Source organism: Nannobrachium achirus (assembly GCF_963921795.1).
Source record: "Nannobrachium achirus genome assembly, chromosome: 18".
Classification (NCBI taxonomy): Eukaryota; Metazoa; Chordata; class Actinopteri; order Myctophiformes; family Myctophidae; genus Nannobrachium; species Nannobrachium achirus.
The window spans coordinates 50,514,654-50,530,966 of NC_137825.1; the positions used below are offsets into that span (position 1 = coordinate 50,514,654).

General features: G+C 41.2%; 1 protein-coding gene across 1 annotated transcript; it reads left to right on the forward strand.

Moving 5' to 3' along the window:
- Nucleotides 1–496: 496 nt before the first annotated feature.
- On the forward strand, nucleotides 497–14,704 carry irf3 (interferon regulatory factor 3). The gene is made up of 11 exons (XM_080748211.1): nucleotides 497–628; nucleotides 1,137–1,299; nucleotides 1,909–2,083; nucleotides 4,244–4,314; nucleotides 4,737–4,800; nucleotides 5,407–5,472; nucleotides 6,147–6,377; nucleotides 7,659–7,752; nucleotides 9,969–10,252; nucleotides 11,172–11,293; nucleotides 14,001–14,704. The coding sequence occupies exons 2-11, from the start codon at nucleotides 1,141–1,143 to the stop codon at nucleotides 14,112–14,114; spliced, it is 1,380 nt and encodes a 459-aa protein (XP_080604337.1). The 5' UTR covers nucleotides 497–628; nucleotides 1,137–1,140; the 3' UTR covers nucleotides 14,115–14,704.
- Nucleotides 14,705–16,313: the final 1,609 nt, after the last annotated feature.

Genomic DNA, 16,313 nt, shown 5'->3' on the forward strand with positions numbered 1-16,313 from the left:
TTTCATTCATTGGAAAATCTGTGAAATGTGACATTCTGCATGATGAATACTTTCTTCTATTGGTACTTTAAGTATATTTTGATACCAATATTTTTGTCCTTTTACTGAAGTACACTTTAATTCTGAACTTCTACTCGTGGCAGAGTATTTCTACATTGCAATATTGATACTTTTTACTTCAGTAAAGAATTTGAGTACCTTTTCCACCACGTGTTCATTAGAAAGGAACGGCTCCCTGCTGCGAACCGGATCCCATCGTTCATTTCAAAGAGCCGTTCAAAGGACTCGATTCGTTCGCGAACGTCCCACCTCTAGTTCAGTTCAGTCGTGCAGCGTGCAGCAGGGAAATGCCTGCGCCGTGGTGAGTCTGGTGACGTAAGGTATTTGGAAAACGAAACTGTCGAGCGGCGGAGTTTCCCAAGAAATCCCAGCAGAGCAGAATGCCTATATTTAAAGAGTGATCGAGCTGCCGTCGAGAGCATTAAACGGTCGGTTAGGGCCGTTGTGTGCAGCTGACAGTAACGGTGTAGTAGAATACTAGTATCACATTGCTGACTTTTGGAGAGACGAGTCAACGGCCGTAGAATAACTCGGAAGCACCTCCTGGAGGAAGCCTTGTTGATCGCAGGTAGGAGGAATACTAATACCGTGCTATTCTATTTATTAGACCATATACCTGGATTATTATTATGTTTTTAATGAAACTGCTGCGTCTTAAATTGGGACGACAAGGTTTATTATTAGTTGAATTTGACCACAAACATATTGCATAAAGCACTGTCTGGGATTATTGTTTTATTTAACTTGTGTTATTTTGCATTTGCCTTTTTATATTTCATAGGATATTTATTTCCTCTGGTTGTATTTTAACCCAAACTACCCTCTTCATTTAAACTAAATTAGTGGCACTACTGGGCTGTAGTGCATCCTTAAACTGCCTGCAGCCTGACAATAGAGAAACAAAAATAACAAGTATATAGGCTATATCAATTAACCTATTCTCAAGGTGAATACTTATCAGCAGTTTTCTATAAAGTTGATGTTATAGCCTGCGTCTGTGTCAAAGAAGAGCCTACTTGCCATTTCTGCCTCAGATTTGTATTTTATGTTTTATTGTCCATTGTTTCACCTTGCAGAAAGATGTCCAAACCACTCCTCATTCCCTGGCTACGGACAAAGATTGACAGTGGGAGGTTCCCCGGGGTTGTGTGGACAAACCCAGAGCATACAGAGTTCTCCGTCCCATGGAAGCATGCTCTGAGGCAGGATTCCTCTGGCACTGATGTGCTCATCTTCAAGGTAAAGATTGCTGTGTCATACATAGTCAATAAAATGATTCACCTCACATTAGCCTTGATAGAATACTGTCATATGATATGACAAAGTCATATAATATATGACACTCTTGTGTCAAGGCTAATTATTCTCACACATCCTTTATGTAGTAGGCTATGTTAATATGTCATTTACACCAGTGGTTCTCAACCTTTTCATGCCACGACCCCCAAATAATCATATTTTAACTCCCCCCACCCTGACGAGCACTAAGAGTTTAGGCGTTATGAGCATGTAGATCGTCTATTTTCACAATTTCTGCCTGTAATATTTCACAATTTAGCCAATGTTTAATTTGTCATTTTAGAGGTATTAAAAAGTCCTTAAATTGTCACTTAAGAAATGTGCAGATACAGTCTATACACTTAAACTTTATGTTGGTTTGTTTACTGTTGAGTGAGAAAACAATGTTGCACATTAAGTTAATCATCTGGGGACCCCCACAAAATAAGCTGGGGTCGCAGACCCCCAGGTTTAGAACCGCTGATTTTTACCATCTGATGTCGCCAGACCAGTTCAATCCTTGTCTTGTGTTCATTCTCTTTTCTGTCCTTTGTGATCTTCCTTCTGTAGGCCTGGGCGGAGGTCAGCGGCAATGGCAAGGCTCACGGCGACTCCTCGGTCTGGAAGAGGAACTTCCGCAGTGCCCTCCGCGCCAAGGGCTTCAAGTTGGTGTCGGACAGCAAGAACGACACCGCCAACCCCCACAAAGTGTTCCACTGGCCGGAAGAGGCGTCCTCCTCGGGAGGTGAGGCTCCTGCAAGATAGGCTAGGCTGCACCGTTTCTGGTCGCGTCTATCTAAGAAGCACCTTGGTTATGGCAAGACCCGCCCGCGGAGGCTTGTTTTCGGTGGAGACGAGGGAAGGCGCGCCGTCTCAAGCGGACTTGATCCACGGCCAGGTGTTGTAAACCAGAGGGCCAGAATAGTACAAATTTGTCCCCCCGACTTTCGGCACCTCCGCGTGGTCCAAGTGGACACATCGGAGCGATCCCTACCTCCGGTTCAGCCAATCACAAGCTTCCGCAGGCAGGCCTTAACCAAGGTGCTTTTTGGATACACGCTTTCTGGCCTTCTGTGGTCTCACACACGATGGGGCGTTATTAAAAGGGAATACCATTGACCTGTGTTAATAGTATACACCCAGAAAGTCACACAGTTGTGTTTGTTCTAGTGAATGTTTGCTACTCCTCCCTGTGGCCAGTGGCAGTGGAGATTGCTACACAAGGTTACTGATTTTCCCGGAATACTTTGTATATGTTTTGGTTTGTGTCTACTAACACCGTCATCATATCGTCGTTGTCGGATGAAAACCCTGTATGTCCAAAACGGCCTTGTGTGCTTGTAGATCTGCTGTTTTCACTACTTTTGTGCGACCGCCTTGTATGATGAAGCCGGGCTTTACTTTACAAAAGAACCTACAAATCTGAAATTTGGAGATACGAGGCTCAACAACGACGATATAATGCAGTTAGAACGTCATAAATCAGTGAATAACATAGTGTGAGTCCATTAGGTCAGTCTCCCATCCATGGTCAGTGCATGAGAACAATTTGTGATGAATTGCTCAGTGCTATTTTCCAGTAACTGAAGACAGAACACCCTTGCAGCATCCATTAACATGCATATTGTATCCATATAGCTATCCATCCTTGGCTAATGCTATCTTACACGCAGCTCAGTTATCCACATAGAAACAGATTGCACTTTAAAATGACCACTGAAACAGTATTCATTTTATGTTTTTGAAACATCCACTTGGTTAGAATAATACCAGTAAGACTAAGGGAAAAACTCGGCGAGGTCGCGCCATCTATCTTGGCCATCTGTCTTGGCTATATATATCATTCTGTTAGTGTGGTTCTCCTAACAGGGCATCATCTGGGATACAATCCCTTTTATGCCCATATATGGAGATCCCTAACAGAATCCCTTTTATGCCCATATATGGAGTTCCCTTCTCTGAGTATCTGACATCACTGTGATGTCACCTGTTTATGCCGTTATTATCTTCAGCTATATATTTGCTACTGGATTGCTAATGTACATGTAGCAGAGTGACTCACTGCCTCAGCCGGATGTCTTAAAAGTCCATTTACACACACACATTTACTACATTAGTGGAATAAATATATGCTAAAGCCAGGTGTAAATGAGTCATGTAAGGGATAATGAATGGCTCCGTGGTGAATGACGATATATAACAGACCGACGGACTGATAACTCCCCGAGGCGCCAGTCCGAAGGGATGTTATATATCGTCATTCACCAAGGAGCCATTCATTATCCCGCTTATTACCCGGCTACTAAATCAAATTAATAATTTGACTCAAAACTAAAAACAAAACAAAGTATTTCCTTGTTTACAGACGTCTGGAAGCGTTCCACAAGTGTCGCGCTGGGCGTCCCCCTAGCGCGACACGGTCGCCTTGGAAAACAAGGAAGTGCTGATTAAATAGAATCCATTTTCTGATACTACGTTGTCTATTTCTCGCTTAAAATATTTTTAAAAACATTCTTGAGAGCAACGTTTAGTTCTAAATGTCGCGGTGTGTTTGTTTACATGGCTGACATGTTGGATACAGCACAAGATTCACGCAGTGCAGCTTGACTGCAGCAGGTGCTCTGAGTCTTTGATTAGACAGTGGTCTGTTATAGAGTGGAGCGGTCTATTATCCAGAAATATCAGACCTCTGATTTCAGCAACTGACCAATCAGAATCAAGCATTCAAACAATCCGGTTAATAAAGATTAATAACGTATGCATAGTACATAATAAGGGGAAAGACGGTTTAAAAATAGTTACAGTTAGAATGATAAAAAGAAAATAAATCAAGGCTATATTGACAAGATAAAATGTATATCTTGTATGACTTCATTTCTAAACCCTTTGCTTTTTTTCCTCATAGCTTGTTCTTCTGCTGGATCTCAGGAGCAGGAGGATCCAGGCTTGGAAAGCCTTTTGTTTCCCGTACAAGAAGTAAGTGAATGCTGGAGTGGAGCGTCTTTCTTTTGGGAAATACAATGGGTGACATTTGAGGATTGTTCTTACTGTGCAGTTAGGGCTAGGGTTATTATTACATAATCGTCTAATCGCAATTATTTGACATAATCACAATTGTTTTTCATAATCGTCATAATCGTTTCCATGTTGAAAAATCCTCATATATTTTTTTAAAAGTCAAAAATAGTGGAAATACATTTCCACTATCAATGCTCTTTTTTTAAGTATAAAGTTGTCAAATACGGTATGTCAGTAATTTCTTTGTATATTTAGGTTATGTGTCATATCTACCATGTGCAACAACATGCAAAACGTCATGTAAAATGTCATAATCGGGACAGCCCTATGTGCAGTCAACAATCAAACAAACACATAAACCCATAAATGTGTTTATGCAGACCGTCCAGATGACACCTGGAGATGATACCTACATGGCAGAGGAAAATATATTCATCGACAACGGTAATGTATAGTGTCTATCGACTTTGTTACTGTTGGTAACATTGTGTCTTTCATTATGACACTTTGCAGAGAATGTTAGAGAGGCAGGGGCTGTCATTTCTAAAAGGGCCTTTTGGTGGAAATATCGAAAATAGCTGATCTCCAAGCTCACAACGCGCCTGCGACGCGTTGTGAGCTTGCAGGTCGGCTATTTCCGGTGCTTAATACCACACTGAACTAAGCATAATCAAGTCAACTCTGGAGATGTGGCGTACAGCATGGCTTTCTACACAGAGAGGGCAATTCTTTCAACATAAGATGCTGCATTCAAGTTCAGGAGAGTTTGGACAAGGCAATTCTCTTGAATGCTGCCTTCAGGTATGGCATGGAAAGAGGGGCATTTGGCTTTTCTTTCACCATAGTAAAAACGGCATTCATGGTCTGTAGAGGGCACTTTTTGCAGACAGATAAAGGGGCAGGTGCTCAAGCCCCCTTTGATGTCTATGTGTGCCGATGCCTGCTTCTTCGCATCATGTGATACATATAATATGAGGTGTGCAATGAAGTGTCGTGTTTGCTCAGTTTAATTAAAGCGTGTTTCTGATCATGCTGTTAACCCCATTTCAGATATGGAATCCACTATTGACTCGGATATCCTCCGGCAGTGTCTACAGGGGCTGAATATTGAGCAAGGTAAGCCTGGTTATCGCCAGTATTTATCACTTCCTTCCCCTGGGAGCCACAGCATCAAAGGGGGCTTGAGCCCCTGCCCTTTTAACAGTCTGTAAAAAGTGCCCTCTCCACACCATGAATGCAGTTTTTACTATGGTGAAAGAAATGCAAATGCCCCTCTTTCCATGCCATACCCGAAGGCAGCATTCAAGAGAATTAGCCAGTAGCTATGCCCCTCCCAAAAAGCTTTTGTCCAATCCTAGCTTAGAATAACTAGGTTTGCCTTGGCAACAGCCTTTGCAAGCTGCTGGTTGCTAAGCTAGCATTGGACAAAAGCTTTTAGGGGAGGGGCATAGCTACTGGCTAATTGCCTTGTCCAAACTCTCCTGAACTTGAATGTATCATCTTATGTTGAAAGAACTGCCCTCACTGTGTAGAAATCCATGCCGTTACGCCACATCTCCAGTATTGCCTTTTGTATGCTTAGTGTAGTGTGGTATCAAGTACTGAAAATAGCCACGACGCGTTGTGAGCTTGGAGGTCTGCTATTTTCAACATTTTCACCAAAAGGCCCTTTTAGAAATGTCAGCCCCTGCCTCTCTAACATTCTCTGCACGTCCCTGGCAGCGGCAGTAAACAAGTGCGTCCAGGGTGCTTTCCTGGAAGTCATTATTTCATTTCCTCAACTTCCATAGCTGCCTTGGACTTGCCTCCTGAACCACAACAGATTGAGGGCATGATGGGCGGACACGCGTTGCCCGAGCAACCGCAGCATCCAGGAGCATACGAGGATGCTGCTGGCCGAGTCGGGCTGCCCGAGCCCCCGGCGTATCCAGTCGACGGCGCTGTGGGAGGGGCGTTTGATCCGCAGATGGTGGAGCAGTTCCGGGACTCCATGTCCAAGACCATGGTCGGAGATCATTTCAGTAGGTTTATGGATGTTACTATGACAGGGTTCCCACGGTCATGAAATTCCTGGAAATATTTTGAAATTAGGAAAATATTTTTCCAGTACTGGAAAAGTTTTGGAATTGATCAATGGTCCTGGAAAAAAATAGCCATTTATTGTCTTTTGGTTTATTGTATTTGGTTATTATAATGCCTCTGAAAATTGTCAAATATTAGAGGCAGAAATTGTGAAAATAGCAGATCTACATGCTCACAACGCCTCGCAACGCCTTCACAATCGAACCGTGTTATACAAAATTCCTCAACTCTTAGTGCTCGTCAGGGTGCCGGGGTCCCCAGTTAAAACATGATTATTTCGGGGGTCACGGCCTGAAAAGGTTGAGAACCACACTGGCATACACTACCTGTCTTTGGGCATTGCGCATAGCAGTAAGCAACCTGTTATTGAGCTGAATTATTGTTATATAGTCCTGGAAATTGGGTTAAATATTCTGGAAAAGTTTTGGAAATTAATTGGTAAAAATGTGTGGGAACCCCGTGTATGGATGTTACTATGATCATTATAATCCGGTTGCTCGTTTTACATCTTTGACTTTATTTCTGAAATGTAATTTATCCAATCAAAAACAACAGCAAAAAGTCAGACTATATTAAAAGTAGTGTTCAAAGAATTTGAATCTGCACGGTTTCCTAAAGCCAGTAAAATGATCTGCCTGGCCAATGCTGCTATTGGATACACCTGTGATTAAATGCTTCATAAAGAATGCAGCTGCTTAAGACTTAAATAAAACACACTCTAGACCAGGGGTCTTCAACGTTTTCAGTCCAAGGACCCCTTAGTTGAGAGAGAGATGAAGCAGGGACCCCCACAACCTGTTAATAGATTCCATATAGTTTCATCTTTTGACAGCGCAATGACAGCACAATCATCAGTGTATTTTGGATTCTTGAACCATCAATACTTAATAAATTTGACCTTTCACTCTTTACTTAGTCTGCTCTTTTCCCCCTCTACACCAAAGCTCTTTGCCGAAAATAGCCGATCTACAAGCTCACAACGCCTCGTTGTGAGCTTGTAGGTCTGCTATTTTTGGTTAAAGTTCTCCGAAATAGGGACACTAGGTTTCAAGTGGTTAATATGAAAAAGGAGAAAAAACAGTTTCTATCACACAAAGATTTGGAGGAGCCCCTGTTGTAACTCTGAGGACCCGGACCCCCTGTTGAAGACCCCTGCTCTAGACTGTGGTTTCATATACATATCTTCCTCTTCTTCTTCTTCCTTCTGTTTGTGCTTCCAGAGACTGACTTCATGGTGTCAGTCTTCTACAGAGGAGCGAAGGTGGTATCTGAGCTGGTGGTGCAGAACGAGGCTGGACTCCGACTAGTCTACAGGTACAGTGGTGTTAGAACAACAATTCTAAAACGGCTAGTTCCATTCCTTGATTCTGATTGGCTGTTTTCCATTAATTACTGTGGTATATGAGACAGTTTATATCAAACCCAGGTGCGTTATTTCTATCCACAGTGTTCCACAGCTAGTGCACCAATTATCTGCACCTGTGTTGTTGGCAAAAAAAGCTGGGAACTACTTTCTTGTAGCTGGGGACTACTTTCTTGTAGCTGTGAACTTTCTAGCAGCCCTTGTAGTGAATTATTAGTGAAATAGAACAGTTTTAATTGGTACATGACATGTCAATGATTTTTCATGTTGCCATATTGCCATAGGGCTGCGCCTTGTGTCTCACCCATAGACTGTAGAAAAATATGGACGAAGCGAAGCCATTGGTTTCTATGCAGCGCAAATGGCCCTTTCTACCCCTTGGAATGGGTGTCGCCATCATAGAATTGTAAAGGCATCAGAGATGCTATTGCTGTCACGTGCAACGCAGGGATACATGGGAGAATGTGGTCGGAGCCTCCCGAAATACAGCACACAAAGAAGAACACAGCCTGCTGGTATCAGTTTAGTTGGCCACGCCACCCCCGCAACTTTATAATTTATTTTAAAATACATTGGACCACATTTCGACAAAACGAATATGATGGTGATTGAAAGGCAATTTTTAACTAGCGATAGGAACCATACAGTATTCATGAAAATGTTAATTAAGGTTAGAAAACGAAAGGGGAAAATGAATGGGATCCAATGGAGGGCAATTCTTTTTGCGATCGGCCGGGGGGGAAAACAGCGCAACTAGCGGCCAATCATAGGAAGTTTTAGTTACGTATTGGAGTCATTTTAAATCGGCAGAACTATGCCCCTGGTCTCACCACGCCTCTCAGCCATTATAAAATACCAGGTAACCACATGCCTCTTGTGGCTTATTGCTTCAGTGTTACAGCCCTAAAGCCCAACATTGCATTAGCCATGGGTACCCATTAAGTCCTGGAACCACTTCAAGCATTATTTTATGCTTTAACTATTGAGAGATAGCAGATATACAAGCTCACAGCGAACTTGTAGATCTGCTATTTTTGAAATCTGCTATTTTTGAAAAATCTTGTTTTTTTTTTTGTGTTCGTTTTTTTTGTGTGCAAATCTTTGAATATATATTTTTTTAAACAAACATTTGTTACTCAAATATTTGCTTCTGGGGGGGTCCCCGGAACAACATATTTTGAGATGGGGGGCCCGCGGCCAAATACATGTGATTTTGGGGGTCCTTGTGTTGAAAAAGTTTGAGAACCACTGATTTAGAAGACATTTATAGAATCGGGTCAAAATATACAAAGACTTGCACAAATGTTCACGATTTTTAAAAAATAGCAGATCTACAAGCTCGCAGCATGGCACAATTACATTCAATTACAGTCTGTAACTCGTCTGTGTACAAATGGAACCAAATGGACCCATATGGTCCATTTGGTTCCATTGGTTCCATTTGTAACCTCTCAGAGTTTACTCTGAATGTGCCATAGAGTCGTGGTAAATCAGTGTCATACATATTCTGAAGAAAAGCTGGAGACTTGACCTTCAGTAATTGGGTATTATGATCAAAATAATAACATTATAATGGTTTGTAAAACAGAAAAATCACAACAAGAATTTGCTACGGACGAGGCCAAGTCTTCGCCACGATTTTCTTCCGTGCACGGACATATTGGATGAACCCTGATCACGATGCTTCCAATGGATCACTTTACCATACAGTGGTTCTCAGAACTTTGGATATGATAAAGTCTATGTCTAATCATGTCTCAACAGTAGGGATGGGATGACAATCTCTATTGTCGTTTATCGCGATAAAAAAACACTCACGATAATCGTATTGTGGAGATTTCGTTTATCGTGAAATCGTCCTCCGTCATGCACTGGGATCAATTCACCTTAATTTACTATAAATGGTAAAACGGATCTGTGAATAACGCACTTGATACAGTCTTTTTTTTCCCACTATACCAAATCTATTCGCGAAAAATATAGCCGATCTACAAGTCACAACGCGTAGATCGGCTATTTTTTTTGGCAAATCCTCCAGCCCAGGATAAAGGACGTTGGGGATATTTTGATTATCGCCAAAAATATCATAAATCACAATTCTTTTTGGTCGCAATAATCGTGACATGATGACATTTTCATATCGTCCCGTCCCCTACTCAACATTTAGGCCCGAACTCACGCAGCCGGTGTTCGATCCGGTCTCGGGCCTGACCCTGGTCCCTCTGCCCATCCCCGCGGCCATGCTCGACCAGAGGCAGGCCAGGCTCACCCAGCAGATCCTGGACTCGCTGGGCGAAGTGGACGTGGGGGTCTCGGGCCCCGTGGTCTACGGGCAGCGCCAGGGCAAGACCTGGGCCTACTGGAGCCTCGACAGATACGACAAGAGCGGCACGCCGCAGGAGGTGGCCAAGGAGCCCCAGCCGCTCTACCTGTTCAGGGACTTCTTGCAAGGTTGGTAGGATAATGTGTGTCGTCGTTGTCGGGTGGAAACCGTGTATGTCCAAAACAGTTCGTTTTGCATTTAACGCTTTGAAAATGATTTAAACTAGTGAAAACAGCCGATCTACAAGCACACAACGCCTCGCGGTGCGAGGCGTTGTGTGCTTGTAGATCGGCTGTTTTAGACCCAAAACCTAGAAAATGTTGTTGGATATTTTCCCCCCACGATTCCATGCTGTATTGATGTTGGTACCATAGTAGTCTCGGAGAGATAACAGGCAAACGTTGACCAAAACAAATATTCTTCTACATTCTGTAATTGTGTAGACTTCTTGTAAATTAAGTAATGTAAAACAGATGTAAAACAATAATGTAACTCTCGAGTGAGTAAAATGAAGCCATTTGGTTTCATTTTACACTCTCAAGAGTTAAAGATCTACATTATAAGGGTCCATTTGGTTACCAACTCTCCATCATTTAGCTGGGGACCCCCCTCAAGGATTACTGGTGGTCCCCGGACCACTGGTTGAAAACCACTGCTAATAGACAGGTGCTCTTTGGTGATACAGGTGAGGATCATATGTGTAGACTGCAGACTGGCAAAAAAAAATTCCAAGGCATTCCATTTGAAAGAATATAAGGATTTATTTTCAGAGCAAAGTTAATCAACCTAATAGGTCTTCATCAGGGTCTGCTTAGCTCCATTTTGGAGCTATTTTGGAGCTAAGCACTAAACAGAACTTCTTTGAAACAATCTTTTTTTTTGTACAAACTGCACACTCTCAGCTCCGCTCTTTTATTGCTGCTTTTTTTCAACGTGTCCATCTCTGTCGGAATTTAATTTCGCAAATGAGCAATTGTCGTGCATGCAAGTGTTGGTGGGTCTGTTCACATGCAACCAGTACCTTTACGTGTTGTCCTGTCTTTCTAGGAATATCTGACTTTATTAATGGAGGGAAAGAGTGTCCTCCCTGTGCCCTGTACATCTGCCTGGGAGAGAAGTGGCCATGTCCAGAGAACAGACCTTTGGAGAAGAAACTAATTGTGGTGGAGGTACGAGAGATTTTCAAAGGACCATACCACCACTGTCTATTAACTGTTTCAGCCATGATATCCTACATAGGCATTAGCCTCGGGATCCAGGCATTTCAAAGAGAAAAGCCTGGGATAGCGCCCCTGTAACTGTGGCTCACGACATTTTAATGGTACGGTTGTGCTCAAAATGATTCAACCCCCCTCTGCAAATCTGGTTGGTTTATTGGCTAAATTCACAAACTGACAACTGAATGAAATAAATACACCATACAAGAACAATGTAAATAGCTCAACACAAGTAAAATGTGTTCTTTTTTTATTCTTTTTTTAATTCAATGCTAAATGCCACTTTCAACGCCACTTTCACTTTCAATTATTCACTCTTAATTACACCTGAAAACATCTGTAAACATCTGTCGACTAATCAAGGACTTAAATAGTTGCATCAGATGTGCAATCTGGCCTGACTAGAAGTTTGTTGACTGTGATTAGAGCAGTTAGAAACATGGCTAAATCTAAGGAATGGTCAGAAAAGTTCAGAGAAGAGATTATTGCTTTGTACAAAAAAGGAAAAGGATATAAAACAATTGCAAAGACACTGAATGTTCCAAAAAGTACAGTTTTGAGCAAGTTCTAAGTCAAAGGAACAGTGGCTAAACTAATGAACAAATTTGTCTTGTTGAATAATTTCGAGCACAACTATATATAAAATATATGTAGCCGTTCAGATATCTTATTTTACATCAGTATTGTTCATGTGAACTGGTTTGTTTAGGTTTATCCATTATAATTATAAAAATCGCTATGATTTATCACTGTTTTCCACCGCGGAGCACTTCCGCATTTACTCAAAGCGGACAGCAGCAGGAGTCATGTCCTCCTCTGCGTCCATTCCGAGATGCCGGAGGAGCCAGTGAGATCTGCCGGGGGCATAGAATGTCCGCGTTAGGTTAGACTACATACCGTAGGCATAGGTCATAGACTCAGTTAGTCAGTACTGGCTAAACATCAGTTAATAAGTCACAAAGGTGTGAATTTCACTCATAAATCAATCTTATCCATGGACTCATTTCAGCTAGACTTTTAAAATCAATCCACACTTTAAAATGCATTAAAACACACCAATAACAACACTTTGACAACAAATAACCGATTACCTATCTCAAGCAAGTAGATTTTCATACTGTCCTGAAATTAACTGAATCAAAAAGCTTTGTCGAAAATCAAACAAACCACAGTTTGAAATAGATTATGGTGAGCAATAAGTATACCATGAGTCATAGTCAGTGGGCTAAACATGCCACACCATCGGTATGGTGGTTTAATATTACCACCAGTGCATTCACCAAATATTCGAACATTCGAATATCAAAGTCACTATTCGACGTTGTTCACCGAAGTCGAATATTCACTTATTTTTATTTTCTCTTTAAAAAATATATAGTTTACAAAGCTTGGCTAGATAGGAAGTCATAAGAATGAGTTGTCAATGCCCCTGGTGGATGAATTTGTTAATGCTCTATACCAGGGCTTCTCAAACCTTTTCAGGCCATGACCCCCGAAATAAACATATTTGAACTGGGGACCGCCACCCTGACAAGCACTTGGAATTGTAGGTATTACATTTAATGTGACTCGGTTCCGCAGATAAATATTGTGAAAATAGCAGATCTACATGCTCACAACGCCTCGCAGCGCAAGGCGTTGTGAGCATCTAGATCGGCTATTTTCACAATGTTCGCCTCTTGCTTACTTAATATTTGACAGTTTCGCCAGTCCTGTCGAATATTCGACTATTCGAATACTTTGAGGTCAAATAATTTGAATACTAAAAATCACTATTCGTGAATGCCCTAATTACCACCAGTGGCGTTTGCAGGAATTAGATTCAAGGTAGGCGAAATGCCAGCCCCTTGAAATGCACATACTGTATGTGAACTACATAAACCCTAGTGTCCCTTTTCTGTTAGTCTCTCAAGGCAGACAACTCTTTGAATGTTACAGCCTCCACCTTCTGAAAGTGGCAAATGTGGGCTGTCATCTGTGTGTCGTTTCCGCTCACAGCCTAGATGTGTTATGACTAATTTGTTTTACAGTAGGACTTATTTACACGTCTGCAAAGACTAAGTGGAAGCACAGGGAGGATGCCATGGACATGCTGAAACTTCTTTGCATTTTCAGCGCTTCCGTTAACCTGCACAGACGGAAGCATCCGCAAATTGTCTCTCTCTCAAGACTACTTTTCATCATGTCATAATAAATGAACATTCTGCAAAGGAATTGCAGATCTACAAGTCATACCTTTTGAGCTTGAAGATATGCTATTTTCCACAGAGATTTGGTGTAGAAAGAAAAAAAGGCAGTTCCCTAGGGGAAGTAGCCTATGTTAGGGTTTATCACATGCTATTTATGTGACTAATTACCTTGTTTATTTTAAATACATTTAAAATAGAATTAAAATAAGAGCGCCTGCTAAACATGCATATTAATTGCACCGTATGGCAAGAAATGTTATCTAAAAGGGTTACAATTTCAGATCCAAGTGATGTTTCATTTAATTGTGTCATGCATACATTTTCAAGAAAGTGAAAAATGTTGGGGCCAATTCAGCAAAAAGTAAAGTGCAGCGACAAGAACCCAAAAATGTTGCTTCAAGGTTGTCTTAATGTATACACAATACATTGACATTTATTTTTCTTCTTTCCTCTCTGCTTGTTATTGCCAGGTGGTGCTAAGATCACTGGAGATACTGAAGAGTTTTGCTGTGGAGGGTGGCGCCTCCTCCCTTCAGTCTATGGAACTGCAGCTCTCCCTAGAGCAGATGATGGAGCTGTGCTGAAGCAAACTGATTGTGCTTTAGTCCAGTGGTTCTCAACCTTTTCAGGCCGCGAACGCCCAAACTAATCATATTTTAACTGGGGACCTGTCCACCCTGACGAGCAAAGGAATTACATTTCATATAATGCAGTTCTATTGTGAAAATTGCTGATCTGTTTTCACACTTTCTGCCTCTAATATTTGACAATTTGGCCAATGTTTAATTTGTTGTTTTAGAGCAGTGTTTCTCAACCTTTTTTCATGTCCCAAGAATCCATGGCCACACCAACATAATACGGGGGTGTAAATATCGTCACTGTCCGAAAGAAACCTTGCATCTCCAAGTTTCAAATTTGTATGTTTCTTCGCAAAGTAAAGCCCTGCTTCATCATACAAGGCTGTCGCACAACAGTAGTGAAAACAGCAGATCTACAAGCACGTGCTTGTAGATCGGCTGTTTTCACTAGGTAAATCATTTTTAAAATGATAAATTAAATACTGGCTTTCAAGCAGTTTCAAGGGGCACACTTAACCCTTCTCAGGGGCACACCAAAGGTCCCCAGGCACAGTGGTTGAGAAACACTGTTTTAGAGGTTTAAAGAGTCCTTAAATTGTCCCTTTAGAAATGTGCAGATACCCCTCTATACACTTAAACCTTATGTTGGTTTGTTTACTGTTGAGTGAGACAACAATGTTGCACATCAAGTTAATCATCTGGGGACCCCAAAATAATGTCGGGACCCCCTCTGGGGTTCCCGACCCACAGGTTGAGAACCACCGCTTTAGTGGACTCACTGAATGCGACAAGTTTACAAATGCTACCTATGCCCTCTTCAGGTAGTGTTACTTTCATTTTATTGATCAGCACGTTTACAATATTTGTATTCGACAATAGCTGAATGAATAATATTAGCACTTAACAGAGGTAATGCACACAGTGAAATCAAGTTATCGACAAGATAAAACCTTCCACTGCTCGCGACAGCGGAACAGAAACCGCAAAGAACTGCATGACAGTAATGACTAGGGGTGTAACGATATAGTAACTGTTTCGAAATATCGTTTTTAACTTAAAAAATCGAAGTATATCGAAATGAAAACAGCTAAAATCGAATCGTATCGTTTTATTTTGTATCGTATCGAATCGGCAGTGCAAAGAATCGATCGTATCGATACTACCTACTTGTGCATTATATTTAGCATTTTTAAGAAGAAAAAATTAAAAGGAGGGGTTTAATTACTTTTCCTTTCCATATAGCTACACTGGTCTATCGATAAATGTGTGCAATCTCTGGGTTCATGTCAAGGTGCAGGTTTGTCCATATATAATGTCCATGTATTTGGCAGATAATCACAGTGTTTACTTATTTATATCCATCCATAATAATACGTTTCCCTTAAAAACCTGCACTATCCGCACCTATCACACAGATTTAATTTCTTTGCTAAATAGTTACTATATCGATTTTAAATCATTGAATCGAATCGTATCGTATCGCCATGAATGAACCAATATCGTCCATGTATCGTATCGTCAACCATGTATCGTGATATGTATCGAATCGCTATTAAAATGTATCGTTATACCCCTAGTAATGACATATTCATAAAATGACAATATTGTAGCCGTGAAATATAACTCAGGTAATCAACTCAAGAGTATCACTACATTAAAAGAACACAGATATACCATTGTAGAGAGCACTTTGCCCAGATACAAATTTTTAAGTATTTTCTTTTCACCCACGATATATATTCAACTCATAATCATGCAAGTTATTACAAAGGATCTTTGGAAGCACAATAACATTTAGTGGGAGATTATTGCAGGATCATTTCACCCTACAATTGAACAGATCTACACACTCACACTTATATGGTATACTCTATACAGGTATATGTCATATGTTGATGTTGTCTCTACCAAAAGAAACAGCAGGTACAGTTTAGCTGAAAGAATTTCACAACTTTATTGAATTCACATTTCAGATAATTTACTAGCAAGAGTCATAACATGCAGCTTCCTCTTAACACAAACTCTGCCATCAAAATACCCCTTTGTACCCCTTCTCTGCCATGCCCGTAGAACCCGTAAATGTAATAAAAATGTATTAAAAAACATTTTTTTATCGAAACGCAACTAAAATAGGCCGGAACTAATGCTCCGTGATCGGTTTCTACACGGACACATTATTGAGCGGACACCTTTAACATTGGAGTC

Bases quoted from the DNA above. Each gene is read 5' to 3' on its own strand.
- irf3 (XM_080748211.1), top strand. From the start codon at position 1,141: ATGTCCAAACCACTCCTCATTCCCTGGCTACGGACAAAGATTGACAGT. The intron at 4,801-5,406 runs GTAATGTATAGT...ACCCCATTTCAG, and splicing joins AAATATATTCATCGACAACG to ATATGGAATCCACTATTGAC. The intron at 6,378-7,658 runs GTAGGTTTATGG...TTGTGCTTCCAG, and splicing joins CATGGTCGGAGATCATTTCA to AGACTGACTTCATGGTGTCA.